Source organism: Rousettus aegyptiacus, unplaced genomic scaffold (assembly GCF_014176215.1).
Source record: "Rousettus aegyptiacus isolate mRouAeg1 unplaced genomic scaffold, mRouAeg1.p scaffold_m13_p_6, whole genome shotgun sequence".
Classification (NCBI taxonomy): domain Eukaryota; kingdom Metazoa; phylum Chordata; class Mammalia; order Chiroptera; family Pteropodidae; genus Rousettus; species Rousettus aegyptiacus.
In genome coordinates, this window is record NW_023416309.1 from 12,595,167 (window position 1) to 12,611,766 (window position 16,600).

General features: G+C 35.8%; 1 protein-coding gene across 5 annotated transcripts in view; it reads right to left on the reverse strand.

Moving 5' to 3' along the window:
• Positions 1–16,600, reverse strand: part of KAT6B (lysine acetyltransferase 6B) — a 167,759-nt gene that overhangs the window by 35,732 nt on the left and 115,427 nt on the right. For 3 of the 5 annotated variants that reach the window (XM_036223578.1, XM_036223577.1, XM_016160245.2), the window contains exons 5-12: positions 15,930–16,045; positions 15,600–15,681; positions 13,013–13,145; positions 9,259–10,190; positions 8,147–8,268; positions 7,139–7,254; positions 5,186–5,327; positions 1,873–2,034 (exon numbers count right to left, since the gene is read on the reverse strand). In XM_036223578.1, coding sequence (XP_036079471.1) covers positions 1,873–2,034; positions 5,186–5,327; positions 7,139–7,254; positions 8,147–8,268; positions 9,259–10,190; positions 13,013–13,145; positions 15,600–15,681; positions 15,930–16,045 — 1,805 coding nt within the window. The remainder of the gene's footprint in view (positions 1–1,872; positions 2,035–5,185; positions 5,328–7,138; positions 7,255–8,146; positions 8,269–9,258; positions 10,191–13,012; positions 13,146–15,599; positions 15,682–15,929; positions 16,046–16,600) is intronic. The other 2 variants (XM_036223579.1, XM_036223580.1) reach the window with 2 other exon arrangements.

Sequence of the window (16,600 nt, forward strand, 5' to 3'; positions counted from 1 at the left end):
TATTCCTACCATTCCTAGATTTTTTCAAATCCAACCCAACAGTGATCCTCTTCCTCCCTACCTCCTCCCCTTGACACATGTTACTATACCTAACTCCTAATCTTTGGCTAAAATAACTCCTCTTCCTTTCTTTCCTATTTAGTGTCATCTATTATATGCTTGGAAAGTCATATGAATATAATAATTTACACAGAATTTTTCTAGATCATCTTGGCCATTCTCTGGCTATAGCCTATAGAATTTGGTTTAAGTATAAGTTCCAAAGGGCCATAGTGCTTCACCTACAACTGACATATTAGAATATGGTATTTGCATCTAGTCTTTTTAACATGGTTATTTTTTAAATTAATTTTTGTGTTATTACACTGCCAAAAAATATTAGTATTCAGAGTACAGTAAGAAATGATAATAGTTGCTGTCATACTATAAAAGAAACTGTGACAAAAATGAGAAAAGTTTAGCTGAATAAAACGTGGACCTGCTGCAAGGAAGAGGCACAGACACATACTGCAAGGGTCATCACCAACTGTTGGATCCAGAGGCCAACTCAAGGCAAGGCGGGACAGGGACAGCAGGCACCAGTAAGCACCTACATTTAAACTCACATACATGTAAAGAAACACCATTTTCTAACAGGAAGGACAATCATGACCGCTATTCTTTGTAATTCTTTGGGGAAAAAAAGGTCTTTGCGTACCTATAGAAAAGGTAAGATGTTTTTTAAATTCTATAAATAGATTTCCTATTTATTGTTTTGTGTTGATGCTCTGTCATCTTCTGATTCTGCGATGTGCAAATTAATTTTCTTCTTTTTCATTTTAAAGCTTTACCAAACATGTGGATTAAAACACTGAGACAGTTTCCCATGATGGCTGTTACTTACTAGAATTTTTGTTTATGGTCTTTGGGTTTGTTATTAAATTTAGAAAAACCAGTTTGACCTTCATATATATTCTATCCTTTGATCTTTTATGAAAATGGCATTTCTATATTATATTCCATCTATATTATGTAAGAGTATATTCGTTAAAATTCACTTATCACTTAATATGAAAAAAATGTTTCATAAAAGAAATAAAATACAAAGTTTGGATCATTTACCTTCTGCCTGGAAGTCTCATAATTACCATCCTGGCACCTTAATCGATTCCCTAGGTGTCTAAGAAAAGTTAAGGTCACTGCTCTGTAAATATATCCAAACTCAGCTTTCCTTTATTACATATAAGTTATTGTTTCTCAGAAGCCTTTGAGCAGAAGAATGTGAGATAATCGCTCTGAGTCAATGAAAAAAGACAGAATACATCCACTCAATATAGCAAAGGCTGCCCTATGTTAACAGCTGGAGATACTTAGGCCTTTTAAAGGTGAGGCTGCTTTAGATCTTAAAACAATAGCACAGAGAATAAGAGATGAAAGAGTAAAACCAGTCATTATATCAGCTTGACTGTCCAAATGCCAACATTCCAATTCACCGAGATACTGATAACCACAGAGGGAATGCAACGAGGAGAAATGAGAATTATCGCTTAAATGCTACATTACACTGAAACCTTCACGTTGACATCACTTAGGGGAAAAGGGAAATAAGCTTAACATTTAGAAAATCACTTATGCTAGGTGGTCTGCAAGGCAGCAATTACAACATTATGTGGATGCTGGCAATCAAAATAGCAAACAGTGCTGAGGTCTTTACACACTTCCTAGGCACGATGTTTGTTTGTTTTTAATGAGCTCTGAACAAGAATCGGAGCTTTACAGAAACATGTGTCACTTATTCAAATTATAGTCATAAAAAAGCCCTGTTCAAAAAATTGGGCTCTACCAAAAACATTCTAAAAAAGAAAATGAAGGTCATACTGGCTCTTGTTTTACCTTAGAGAAGTATCCAACCAGATGACAGCCCTTTTCATCATTTTTTGTAAGTACATAAAAAAGAAATGGCTCGACATCATAATACAACGTTTTGTGGTCCAGGAAGAGCTTGGCTAACAAGCAAAGGTTTTGGCAATAAATTTTGCTCATATTCCCATCAACCTAGCAAAGAGAAACAGACAACATTATTTAACATAAAAATACCACTCAATATAAAATTGTTCTTTTAAAAGGATGGTATTTGAAAAGCATTATCATTTTATTTCCAAATTCCAAAACTGAGAGATTAAAACACTCCATTAATCAAGTATAAAGTTAACCAGAAAATAGCTGTCACTTGGCAAATCAGAATTCTACCTTTTTCTCTTAAATTATGGTAAATTTGAGATAGCGTAAATTTCTCTTTAAGCTACCTGAAGAAAGGCCAAACCACTAACAAAGGAATAACTTTGATTTCCAATTTATTACAAGTAAAAAATGATCAGGCATGTCCTCTCTGTCTGAACCAAGCAAACCTGAATTAAAGAAATGTAAACAAATCAAAATACTGTTCAAGTAAGTTAAACTTTATGTTGTTTTCAAAAAGGCTTCACATAAAAATAAAATAAATGAACTATATTATTCTGATTTTTCAGAAGTGAGGATCAGCAAAAGAGGCTTCCATTTTGGTTTTATCCCAAGCATCATTTTAAATATAATTGGAAAAGATAAAATTTCTGTGTTGGGAATACTTACAGAGAAAGTGAGATGAATTTCAACCTACAATAAGTACCATGATTACAGTCTACTTCTCTTCAAAATAAAAGAATCAAGCTGTGATACTGATGGTTATAGACAAGAGCTAAGTACAGATGCCAATTTCTTTGATCAAATGTAGTTACTTGTTGAAAACAAAAATCACAGCAGATTCAAGAAGAATTTCCCCAGCACTTTTCTTAGGGGAAATGGAAATTTGCTAACCAGAGCTCTTTAACAATGAACTTGACTGTTCTTGAGTCTCCTGTGAACCATACGGGTTCTCATATTGCACAAATTATTTTTAGACTTCATATAACTATTTCCCTTGGATGAAACCTAGGTCCCACACATAGCAACAAAATCAAATATGGGCAACGGGCACAGAGGATACATACAATTCTCTCTTTAATTAAAGGAAATTTTTATGTACTTGGGAGTACGGTCCTTTTGGAAATGGCAGTGCATTACAAAAAGAAAAGACCAAGATGTTATCTGTAAACCAGAAAAATAGAGACCACAATGCCAAAGCAAAATTCTTACCAGTTTTGAAAGGTCTAACAGGCATGCTTTCAAGAGTGATAGATGAAGATACAAAAGTAGTAATCTGTGATTATTCTTCATTTATTTTAGAAGACACTTAGGAAACTACTAAGAGAAGTTTCCTATACGCTGTACTCCAAGTATTAACTCAGATTATAGAATAGGGACCAATGGCAAGTATCCGGTCCAATTCCTTCAATTATTTTGATACATAAATTTTACAAATCTGCTTCTGATTCTTTCCCCCTTTCATCTCTGTATGGTCTAAAAGCACCTGCCCTGAAATAGCAGACTATTCTTATAAGCCTAACAAGAATAATTCTCTTACCCTTGAGAAGACGCTCCTGGATTTATGAAAGCTTCAACCCCACAGGCAGATTCATGCTGATCTATTAAAAATTACTTAAAGCCTACAATTTGTTCTGTCCTTTGGGAAACAATGAACCAGTGATTTCATTTTATTTTGGTTAGAAGAAAGGATCCAAGGCATCAAGGAAGAAGCCAAAAGGAAAGCTGAACTTGTAACATTAGGTAAGCCTCAACTGAGAACAGCTCTGTTGTCTCAACTGGTTGGGGCTGGCTGGGGAGCATCCCTAGAATAACAACAGGAAGGACAACCAACTTGCATTTGGTTTTCCCCCTAGACCAGTTGTCCACACTGGGTGTGATTTTGCCATGGAAAAGACATGTGCAACCTGAAGACATCTTTGGTTGTTACAACTGGAGGGGGTGGCGGTGTTTTTGGTATGTAAGTGGATAGAGGTCAGGGATGCTGCTAAACAACCTATAATGCACAGGATGGCCCCTTGCAACAAAGAATTACCCAGCTTGAAATGTGAATAGTGCCCAAGTTGAGAAACCCTCTGCCCACCCTTTAGTAAGAATTAACAAATTATCCAATCTTCTCAGTGACAACAACCTTCTTCCTTCTAGCTTGCCGAAAGAGCCTGATTATAACCAATTATTTAAATTATTAAAAATGGAGTAACTTTTAAAACCGCTCCCTATATCATAAATACAATGCAAGAATTATAGATCAAAACTAAAGAGAAATGTGGGGCAGAGTAATAATAAACTTGAATCTGAACAATTCAGAAAAAGACAATCCTAAAGTAAAACTGTATACTTCGGAGAAAGAAACTATCATGTCTATTGTACAAAGACAGCTTGTACAGTACCCAGGAATGAAAATTATGCACCAAATGGGTATCAGAAAAGAAAACAAGGGAGGGCAATGGAAGTACTCAACTGGAGTGAGTGAAGAAAATAACGGAGAGAATTAAGAAGCCCTGTGCATAGGCAATAATGTGAAAGAAAGGTATGGTCTCCTCGAGGTAAAACTGACTCAGCTAAACTGGATCCCTTAAACTGATAGCAGAATATGAATAAACAATAAAGTGATGTAGAGGCAATGACCTTCTGCAACTAAATTAATTCTGAAAACACAAAATGTCTTCAAGAACCCACGATGACAGACATATGGCCACAAGGGGTTCCTGTGAACAGCAGAGTTCTCCAGGGGTGGTCACCCACCCGCACGGGGGGAGAGTCCCAACATCTGCTGGGATCTCACCAAAAGGATTATCAACTCTGCCAAGAAATGGATGGAAACACAGGTGGTTGTGTACTGAGGAGATATGTGCAGCTGCTCAATTCCCTGGAAGAGTGAGCACCTGCCAGACACTGGCTGGAGCTGCTGAACAAAGCTAATTTCTCCTGCCAAAGAAAGTAGAATTTACAAAGAGCTGAGGAGATCATAAATTCACTGGTGAATATATCTGGTGCAGACAGGGATTTGGGGAAGACGAAAAGTTAACATGATGAAATAGCAATTCATTATCAATCTAAATGGTTGCTTAATATGGTTAAACATTCCAAAACATGGAGATATTTTAAAGAGCAGTCTGAATTTCAATGTCGAAATTGAAAATACTTCGCACCTTCTAGAAACAATTCAGTATATAATAACAATTAGAAATTCTAGGTTTCAAAAGCTGGATTTTGTTTGTTTGTTTGTTTGTTTATACATGCTTACCTCAAATACTGAAAGGTCTTTCCTTCGGTAAATTTCATTTGCTGGAGGATGAAACCATCCACATTTCTTTGAGTGTCTTAACAAAATATTTTTACTTTTCATATATTTAAGACAGAATTCGCACAGGTAAAGCTTTGGTAATCTGTTAAAATTTTAAAATCAAAGAATATTTCAGATTGATTATACTGTTTAGGTGAAAAGTATTAAATATTATTAGATATTTTCTAAGTCATGGAAAGGCTGTATAATAGCATTTGAAAGAATTCGTTTAAAAAAAAAAAAAAAGAGAAAAGCCAGTAGTAAAGAGAATGTACAAACCTTACATTATTTTTTACCATAATGATATTTGTGGCCTTTACCTTGTGAACAAGTCATTTGTTTCCTTAAAAATGGCCTATAGAAAGAAAGGTTTTCAGACTCGGAACCAATACTCTAAAAACCAACAATGAGGATGGCACCCTCTCAAGTAATCAAGCATATTTTTCAAATTTCAGATTTAATGTCATAGTTTCAATATATGGTCAGTGGTGTACCTATAATAATATTTTACCCAGAAAGAAGTGAATTCATTATATTTAAAATTGCTCTGGGCTACAGCCATGCCACCCCGAACACGCCCAATTCCATCTGATCTTGGAAGCTAAGGAGGGTTGGGCCTGGTTAGTACAATACCAGGTGCTGTAGGTGTAAAATAAATAAATAAAAATAAATAAATAAATAAATAAAATGCTCTGTGTACTTATAAGGCAGAAGAGTTTTAGAACTTAGTTGTTTCCATTTGTATCTATGGATGAGGTAACTTTATAACATTTTTTACTTGTACCCCTATCATGCTTAAATGAATACTGCTAGGATTTACCAAAAAATGTTCTGAAGCACTTGCAATGTCTTTGGGGTACAATAATGGGGAGAAAGATTTTGGAGAGAGTTAGATACAGACTCATAATAATAACTTCAAATCTTGGACTTACATGTAAATTTACTCAAAGTTCTAAGAACACATAACTTATGATTACCCATACAAATTAAAGCTCATAGGTGTGTTTTAAAAAATTGTACAAGAACAGAGAGCCAAGCGATATAAGCTGGGAAGAGAAACCAAGACTCCTGACAGTTTACTTCTAACACCCTCCTCATTCTCTCTGGTGAGATGATTGACCAGACATCCACACAGTAGAGAATACAAAAATATTTATTCTAGACACAAAGGAAGTATGTGATTACCATCAACTCTGCGAGCTAAAAAATTTGAGAAGATACTAATAAAGTGTGCCCTGATGTACAAAAGAAAAATCTGTTCACAAGATACTCATTTTAAAATATGTTAGTTCAAGACAAACTCACAGCTAATTTTAGTTCAATACAAATGAAAACTCTAGTATCATTATTTTCTCTTCAGTTTTAACAAGTTAGTCACAATAGGCTTCAAAGTAAAGATTTGGGGAAGGGTCTCTTAAGGATTCCCATTCCCACCTACATTCTTCCATTTTTCTTTCTTCTGCTATATTTCAGTACAAAAAAATTTGAAAATAAAATGCCAGAAATCAGAGATAAGACTAACCAGTTTCCTAAACTAACTAGGAAAATGAAAAGGCAACAGAGAACAAACTACCAAATATTTTATAACGGCTAACTTTTTTTTCCTGATTTGGTTTCATATACAAACAACATTTTCCTAATTAACCAAAGGAAGAAAGCATGGTCTGTCTGGAAGCCACAAGGCAAAATTTACAATGCCTGTATAACTACGGAGTGTTAGGAGTTTACATAGAACAGTGAATACTAATAAAAGATATTGGCAAAAGTAATAGTTTTGGAAGCGCTTAGAATCCACTATTGAAATTTATGTCCTAAAAGTCATCTAATTCCTGCTTTAGAATGGAGAATTTTCCTTCCTCAAAGGTACAAAATTAAAGTTACATATTTATATACCTGCCGGGCTTATTCCATTACCTTGCATATTCCTGTGGGTAAGGCGAGGAATACCAGGTTTGGATTTCGTATTTTCCAAATTCTATTACAGAAGGGTACCGGCCACAGTCTTCCACTCCACTTTCACACTCTATTTTCTGTCAGATAAAAAGAAAAGATAAAATTTAAGTATTAGAAGAGGATTTCTTCACTTAGGTTTTAGCTTTGCCACCAGTGGATATGAAAAACCATCAAGACCAGAACATTAATCTTAATTGTGAATTTTCGTGTTGCTGAAAAAATATTATAGGCATTCTGAAATAATACATGAATGTTTGTATGATATTCACATATAAACAAACTAAAAAAACAGTATCACCAAGTTAGAAAGTGAGTATGTAAATACATAAAAATGTCTATCTGTTGCAATGTATTAAAACTGAGGAAATTATAAGATGGGGAGGCCACTATATACCCTTAGAGTCACCTACTCCTCTACAAAACAGTATTTATCTGAATTATAATTAAATAATCGATTGTGATGTCTGCAGTTAATACCTGTTTCCTCTTACTCCCCCTACTCCTGTGCAATAAGCAACACAAGTTTAAGAACTCTGCCTGCTTCACTGTAGAACACCAGGATCTAGCACAGTGCCTGATACTGACAAGAAATGTTCTTGAATGAAAAAGCCAGTGTTAGCGTGTTGGAAAGAAAGAGCTTTACGTTTAACAGTCTCTTTCAGATAATGGCCTGTTGTTTATCATGTCTATCTATGAATGACAGAAGTAGGGTGGGGAAAAAAAAAAAGGTAGCATTTAAAGACTTCAAATCTCAAAGACTGGGGGAAATTTTGATCTTAGCCAAAGGAAAAATAATAGAAAGTCATGCTTTTGAATGTACAGTTAACAAAAATGATCATGATAACAAAGAACCACAAAGAATTTTGAGGAGGATTCTTTACAAAATCAAAGCAGTAATTCCATAATAATCATACACGAAAAACAATCAAATATTATCCTTGTTACCACAGTGTGGTATCCTAGCCTTACCTCCCAAGAAAGTTCCTGGGCCTGCTTAAAAACATCCAAATCCTCTTCTGTAACGGTATCCTTGTTTCCAATCACATTTATATCTGTACTTTCTTGTTTGATGCTTATTTTGATTTCAGTATCTGTCATTTAAAACCAGCAGAAAGTGTATTCACCGACTTGAATCATGAGTAACCACCGTATATTACCAAAATGGTACCAAATTAGCATAGTGGACAAATAGGGATCTTTTTTTTTTTTTTTTTTTAAAAAAGCTTTATAAGCTTTTACATCTAAGCACCGCTCAAAGATCCAGCAGTACCCTTTCCCTGCAGTACCCAAATTTTTATTTGAATGATCACTGTCATCTTCTTATGGCTCCAATAAATAAATGAGGGAAAGTAAGAGCAACACAAAGTGAAATCATATTTTTCAACCACGATATCAATGTCTAGTTACAGAATTCCCATTATCACTTTTGAGAAAATAAAATCTACCACTTGGTCCAAATGACACATTTTTTTTTGTTGTTCTATAAAGGGTAGCAAATGTAACGGGCCGATTTGTTAAATGAAATTATGAAATCAGTTTTCTCCCTAAGGTGAATACACACACAGACACACTCACATCCGAAAGCACACCTCACAGAATCACAGATCAGGCTTTGTTGAGAAGGAAGCAGGATGGACTTTGTCATGAGAAAGCAATGGAGCAGAGGGAAACGAGGAGCTGAAATCCCCCGCTGGAAGCACTGACAGCGCATGACCAAACAGCGCTGTGGCTGAAGAGGCAGCATGGGAAAGGACATGGCAGAAGCGTGACAGTGGCTACTCATGCGGGACTACAAAGCCATAAGCAACGCTATGAAGGCATCTGGGGGTCCTAGTGTCACTACGAATGGAAATAAATAATAATAGGTGGGAGAGTATTAGTTGGAAAAACAACATTTTGGAGGTTTAGTCAGCATTAGAAAAAGGTCAAAGTTTCACTGTTTCTGTATGAAAGTGAAGTGAGAACAAGAGAAATAGCTAAGACCTATGTGACAAATAGGAACTGATTGATTTATTTTTGGGGGGGTTGGGGGAGAAAGGGACGGGACGCAGGTTTGGTTGGAGCTTTGACCTTTTGCTTACCATCATCCTGATCAGGTTTAATCCTTCCGTCTGTCAAGCTCCCCTTCCCTGGTGAGGGGGTCCCCATCTGAGGGGTCACTTTATATTTTAATCTGCCTAGCATCCTGTGCTTTTTAAGGAAAGTTGTTCGCTTGAAGTGAGCAATTGCTTTAAAAATACGTCCTCTAGCCATCCCCCAACTAGAGGAGGAGGAGTGAGAAATAAACCTACTTCTAATATCTCTTTTTCCAAAGAAATGGGCTTTAGACTTTGCTGTGGAAGATAATTCAGTTTTACGACGCATACGTTTGGGTGGTGCATAACTTGGGTGTCCCTTTTTTCGAGACTGTCCCTGAGTAGTATAGATATGAGAGAGTCCATCAAAGAGTGCCTTCAGCTGGCTGTTATTAGTAAGACTGCTAAAGGAGGGCACACTGGACTGGCTGGAAGAACTCTGGGGAGAGGTAGAAGAAGTGGAAGTGCTGGACTTTTGTGAACTGGGGCTCTGACCAGAGATGGGAGTTGGGGGTGGAAGTGAAGAAGGTGGAGGTTTTAGCTTTTGTGTGGTACCTGTAGCCAACACATGAGAAGTGCATGACTGTTTCTGAGAGACCTTTTTCCTTGGACGATAGTGCTTTGAAAAGTCTATTATTTCACCTCGTGATCTGCGACCATCAGGTGATGGTGTAAAAAACTTAGTAAGGCCATCAATGAGCCCTTTGGTTTTCTTGTTAACTTTAAGTGTAGAGGCAGAAATGTAGGTGGAGGTGGTGGTGATTTTGGTGGTGGCACCAGGCCGAGTGGGGTCTGTAACAGCCAATCTGCTGCTTGAGTCCTTCCCAGATGCAGCATGACCAGATGAAGGTGTGGTACAGACTTTAGTCTTTTGACCCCTACCAGGTGACCCCCTTCCTGTGAATGCATTCATGGATCCTTCATCACTGGTTACAGACCTAGGCAAAAATTTAGAGAATAGTATCAGAATTTAATAATAGAATTATAAAGGTACCTAAAACAAATTTATAGCAACTAGATGCATTCAATGTGCTTAAACTTAAGAAAATGAATTGCAACCCTAAGAACTGTTTGTGTGTGTGTGCCTCCACCTAGACGTTTCTCTGTCGAAACAGTTAGCAGCAACTATATTTGCACGTCATGATTCTTCCAGGGCCCATCCAACAGGAACTAAAAGAATCCGTGTGGATCCGAGGGCAATCAATATAAGAAAACTTTTGAAGAGACTAAAAGAACATCCAAGTCTTTCATTTTAATTAAATAAAAATGTTATCCCTTGTGTTGTCACAAGTAATTATGATTTCCTGAAGTCTTTTTAAAAGTATTAAAGGAAATAAGTCGCATGTGTTATCTAGAAGTGAAAGAATAAGCTTATCTAATCTCTAGTTGGAAGCAATTTTAACTCAATTTGAAAATTTATATAAATAGAATTTGGGTATGTCTATAAATTAGTTTTTTAAAGAAAGTATTAAACGATACCCTCTTCCTCTCAGCAGTTTATGCTTAAGATGATAAGATAACCAATAATACTCTCTAAGTAAAGAAGACAATCAATTACAGCATAAAATATTGCTGGAAAAAGGACAACAATAGCAAAAAACTGAAGAAATGATTAAAGAAAAGCTACAGCGGGTCAGACATGACATGAAAAGTCTGGTGAAGAAGCAGCACATTTACCATGGTCATTATCAGACACTTGGCGTCAGAATCTTTATACAGTGGTGGTTTTGACTGCTATTTCAGTTCATTTGTTGCTGGTTCTGCCCGTACAGCTGTGTGGCCAACAGAGACTGGAGGTCACTCCACTAACACAGCTGCTTACAGGAACAGCAGCTGCTTGCCTTCACCTCAGGCTAGTGCTTGGAAAGCTACTCCTTTTGCAGCAGAATTTTATACAATAGAAATATTTGCATGTGAATTATGGCTGTGCTGGGGCCCAAGAATGCACTTTAAAAATTAGCACTTTAGCTGAAGGCTAATAATGAAGAAATGGAAGCCTGAAAATGATAATGATATCAAATTACAAAAATATCTTAAGTAATTACAAACAGAAGAGTACATTTTCGTGGTCATCTTCTACATAAAGATTTAATGAATGATTGCAGTTCGCAGAAGGGGAAGCTGGTGCAGACCAACTACTGGGCTCATATGGGGCGGCTCAACCACCAGGAGCTTTGCCTGATGCCACTGATCCAGCCAAATCAGGTTAACACTGCAGATCTCTAGTGCCACAGTGAGGGTTACCAATAAACATCTCGTCCAGGCTAAAATCTTTCATTTTAGAATGCGGCATTTGGACTGTATCTGGAATCGATTGCCCAGAAAGGATAATACGCTTATAAAGCATGTACAAAGGAAAACTCCCTAGACTGTCTTAAAAATTCCTAAGCTCAAAGGACAATTTTGGACAAACAAAAAGTTAGGATTGGTGCCAGATGCAATTTTCAGCTGTGTCCTTTGTTTAGAAAGTTTATATCCTAATTTGGTTTTTTTAATTGGGCCCTGAGGATACAGTCCCATTTCGAGAACAATGCTTACACAGGAAGAGTGTGAAAAACATATAATTTCTACTTCAAATGATGTTAATATGAAGGATTTTATTCATAAATGTTTCATGTTTGCTTCCAGAAATTAGCAAAAAATCCATTTAAAAATGTCCATCAGTTAAAAGAGTTTTCATAAAGTTTCATGGAAAACTCTACAAAGGATCATGCATTTTCTGTTTCTCCTTTGAGGGATAAAGGTTCAGGATACAGTTTTTCTGAGAGCAAGTAATATAGTGAAATTAGGAGGACAAGATTAAGTAAGTAATGCCTGTGGTGTCTGTTCAGAGTGTGTGTAGAGCGCCTACTCATTTCATTCTCCATCACAATGACCCTTTCACTAAATCTACAGGGGGAGGTCAACGGTTTTATCCATAGGAGAGCTTCAGATATGCAAGTCTACTGATTTCATTTGTACACGCGTTACTTATTTAACGTTACTTATTTAACGCTGACAGTCAAATCTGTACTCTGTATAGGCTTAAAAAAAATACATGCACTTCACCTCTTATCTTTTTCTCTGATTTTCCAAGTAACTCCTGCTAAATGTTCTGTGGGCTTTAAGGCAACTATATAAAGCTAGTAGAAATGGGGTTGTCAGAGTAGATCAGCAGGCCACAGCAAATATATTTTGCATGTACTATGTGTCTGCACACACATGCACACACCAAACGGTCCTGCCTAACTCTCTGGAGGCAAACATGAGGACAGTCATTTGCAGATTTCTCAGAAGCTCCTATTTCATAAAAGGGATCTTAAAAAGTTGTAATACTAAATTAGCACCAGAAGAGAGAAGTATTTTTCTAAAACACAGCTATCTGGAGCAACAAAAGAGATTCACTAAAGATGTGAACAAATCCCTCTCTTGTTTTAAAATTTCCATATAAATATTTATATAATTAAGCTCTTCTAATGCTCAGCCAGTAATAAAGTAGGCTGAATGATTGTTTCCAGTTCCTACATTCTGCTTCCATCCTGCTGCTTGAAAAATGTCACTTAGCATCACAGATACTGCCAACGGAAGACCCCGAAATGCCAACTACAATTAAAAATGTTGTTTTCAAAAAATTTCCACAGCTTATGCAAAAGGAGAAATATTTCTCATCCCTTGAGTTTGTAAAAATGATGGTAAATAGTTAACGGTATCTAAGGGGTTACAATCACCTATACTTTAAAGCACAACATAAAAGATTTCTTTTGATAAGATCTCAACCTACAACAATCGTTGCTTTAATTTATTTTTCGGTCGTCCAATGGGTTTTGCATATCGTCGTTTTATTTGTGCAGCTTTCTCATGAAGTAGTTTTCTTCCCTTTTTCTTTGGTCTGCAGACTTGGCAAATCCACATCCCTGAATTAATATATATATGAAAAAAATATGTTTAATGTTTCATCTTAGGAGAGATATTAAACATAAACTGTAGCTGTAATAAGCTGTCCAAGGAGCTTGTATGCAGAGCTTAACACCAAAAGGTGGATCATTCCCTTCTGTCATTCTCTTCAGGAAGCCGTCATTAAAGGTCAATTTCCCCTGTCAAGGTGGAGAGAACAGAGAGCTGCCTGCCTCAGAACCTTTCCATAAGGCTTTTCTCAACATGTCACTAAAGCCTCCTTCCACGCATAAACACACATGATAACTCTGAGGAAGACATTTTCAAGTCAATCAGATTTTGGAACATCTGGAAAAAATATTTGTTTTATCATCTCTTTCAGGAAATCTCCTACACTAAAAAAAAAAAAATCTCAGTATAAAATATAATTTTTAAATTAAAACTCAAAAATTTTCAGGACTATGGAGCTACAATAATTAAAACTATACATCTGGCATAAGGAAATAGGTCAGTGGATAAGAATTGAGAGACCAGAACCACTGAAGCCTACGGGAGAGTTTAGCATATCAAAAAGGTCTTATTTCAAATCTGTGGTGAAAGGATGAAATAATTCAGTAAGTGGTAATGGAACAAACAGCTATCTATCTGGTTGGTAGGAAAAGAATTATTTCCTATTCTTTACAAAAATAAATTCTAGGCAGATGAATATTATAATATGACAAAATTAAATGTTACAAGTACCAGGAAAAATATGTAGATATTTATATAGTCAAAGCATGACTGACATTTAAGACTGAAGCCATAAAGAAAAAGATTCATTGGTTTGCCTGAATAAAAATATATGAGCTTTTTCTGTTGTTTATAAGCTTTAAAAAAAAAAGCTTCTGCAAATCAGAGAAAAAAGTGAAAAGCCCAATAGAAATTAATGGATGAAGCAGGCACTTTACAAAGATGATATACAAAGAGCCAATAACCAAACACAAAAACGTCCAATCTTACTACTTAAAGAAAAAAATCATTAGACATTTTTTTTTTCTACTATCAAATTGGCAAAAATTTAAAATAACATTTCACTGAATGTAAGACACTATTGACTACAAGATGCATCCGATTTCAAAGATGTTATAATGATAAAAACAAAAGTATGTCTTAGACTCAATGTCATAAAGTAATGGTGAATGTTGGTCATAATATAGGGAAACAGGTTATTCTCATACACTGGTGGTGGGTCTGAAAACTGATACAACCTTTCATGTACATAGCTTTGATCCAGCAATTTCTCCCCTAGGAATTTATCTTAAGGCAGTAATTGTAGATGGAAAAAAATTGGAAACATTTGTAATGTCTACCATAGGGGATTGGTTAAATAAGTTATGGGGTTTTTTACACATGGGGTTGCAAAATTGAATATGTTCAGGAACCACCCAGGTAATAATATATGTGACTGAAGCAAGCTAAAATATAAGACAACTGGAAACAGAGAGACTGGGGCAAACTGGAGCACACATACTCTACTTAAAGGATTCAAATTCAAAAATTAAAAAATATTGTACCAGTTCTTCTGTAACACAGAGAGGTCTTTAAAAATTATATATATATCTCCAACAAAGCATAACCATAACCTGTGGCCCACACTCACCAGGTTTGTAACTCTTGCTCTCTATTATGGAGTTCTACATATTCATTAAAAACTATGCTTAAGAGAACATTTAATGATGTGGGAATGCTAGAATCTATTGTTAGGAGGGAGAAAAAAAGTAAGCTTACAAAAACATGTATAGAATGTTTCATTTCTTTTTAAAAGGGTGGGAGCAGAGAAGGAAGTTCTGATTGTTCTTTTTATTCCTTTTTGTCAATCTGTGTTTTCTGAATCTTTCACAAGAAAAAAAGGTACAAATTTTGTAATAAGAATACCAAGTTATTGTAATGTTTAACATGTTATAAGCTGAGAAAAAGGAGACTGAGCTAGGCTTACTTACACAATAAATAGAGACAAAAAATCCTTATCCCATATGGATAAAGCCATATAAGATAGTTCACATGGTCATGTTCAACTGATGGCCAAGAAAATGGTGGGTCACGGCTCCTTCCACAGGACTTTGGAGTCATCATCATCATCATCATCAAAAATAGGTAATTTCTTACCTCTGAACATGGTACACTAAGTAATATGAAGAGTGTTCTAAACTTTTGACCTACCTAATCTAAACTTATTCCAATAAGGAAGTAGTTTCAGGAAGAAATGGTCTTTTTTATCCCTGTATCTGAATTAGAGTCTTTATTATATACATTACCCTCACACTAAATGCTTTTACACTTCTTTGTTCATAACCATGCCAAATCCACAAGTATAAGGAAGGTGGCAAAGATGAAAAAATGCTTAAGGAACCTATATACCTCTGAGCTGTCAGACATCAGGACAAGGGTAACAAGTATGCAATAAAACACATTTTAAATATAGTTTAAAAGTTCACCTTTTGGCATTCTGGAAAGTGGGGGGTCACAGCACTCCATATGGAATCCTCTATCACAGGAATCACAAAAAAGCATATTATCCTGTAATATAACATATTAGAGACTAATTGAGACTGAAATCAACTGTCTCAATTGATTACACAAATCCTTATGTTATCCGATTAACAGTAATAAAATATAATGAAGCACCACAAGCCCTGTTGAAATGACAGTTGTGTATTTAAAACTTTGACAAGAAAACAGCAAGTCTACAAAAAAAAAAAAACCAAAACAACAACACTGAAAACTAACAATTTACCTAGAGATGGACTATTGAGAGTCATACTTACTGCATTTTTTCCTTGGATTCTACATGCACTGCATGTCTTGCATTCGATGCACTGCCACCTTAAGGCCTTTACATTTGTTGTTAACTCAGGACAGAATTTCAAGCAGGATGGGTGTCCTATAAGAATATAAAAGAAATTGCTTTATGGGAATGGTGCATTAGATTTTTTTAAACTCCCATTTCCTAATATTTAATTGACAGTGATGATGTCCGCCAAAGAATCTTAAGAACTTGAAAATACAAAAAGATCAGAGAATCCAAATTATACATCCCATTCTGCCTTCCCTCCCACGCTCCCATATATAACAGTGTCTGTACAAATATTTTCCCTAAGTGAAATTTGGAAAATTCACATCAATTCTAATCACAAGTCTTGGAGAATACGAAGATAACAGATGCCCTGATCAGGTTCTCATGTCTGTGCCTTCTGTTAGAACTCCTGCCCTCACTATTATCATCAACCCCCATTTATTTACCCAAAGATTTCTAGTTTGCGGGAGTGCTGAAGTCCGAACAATTTCTGTTGTCTGTGATAAAAGCATAAAACTTAAAAAACAACAGTTAGCTAAATAAATAAACTGAGGCTGCTTAACATAATACAAGTATAAATTCCACTCCCCAAATCCAATAGTATATAAAGAATATCCCACTGCAGGGATATACAAAGAAGAT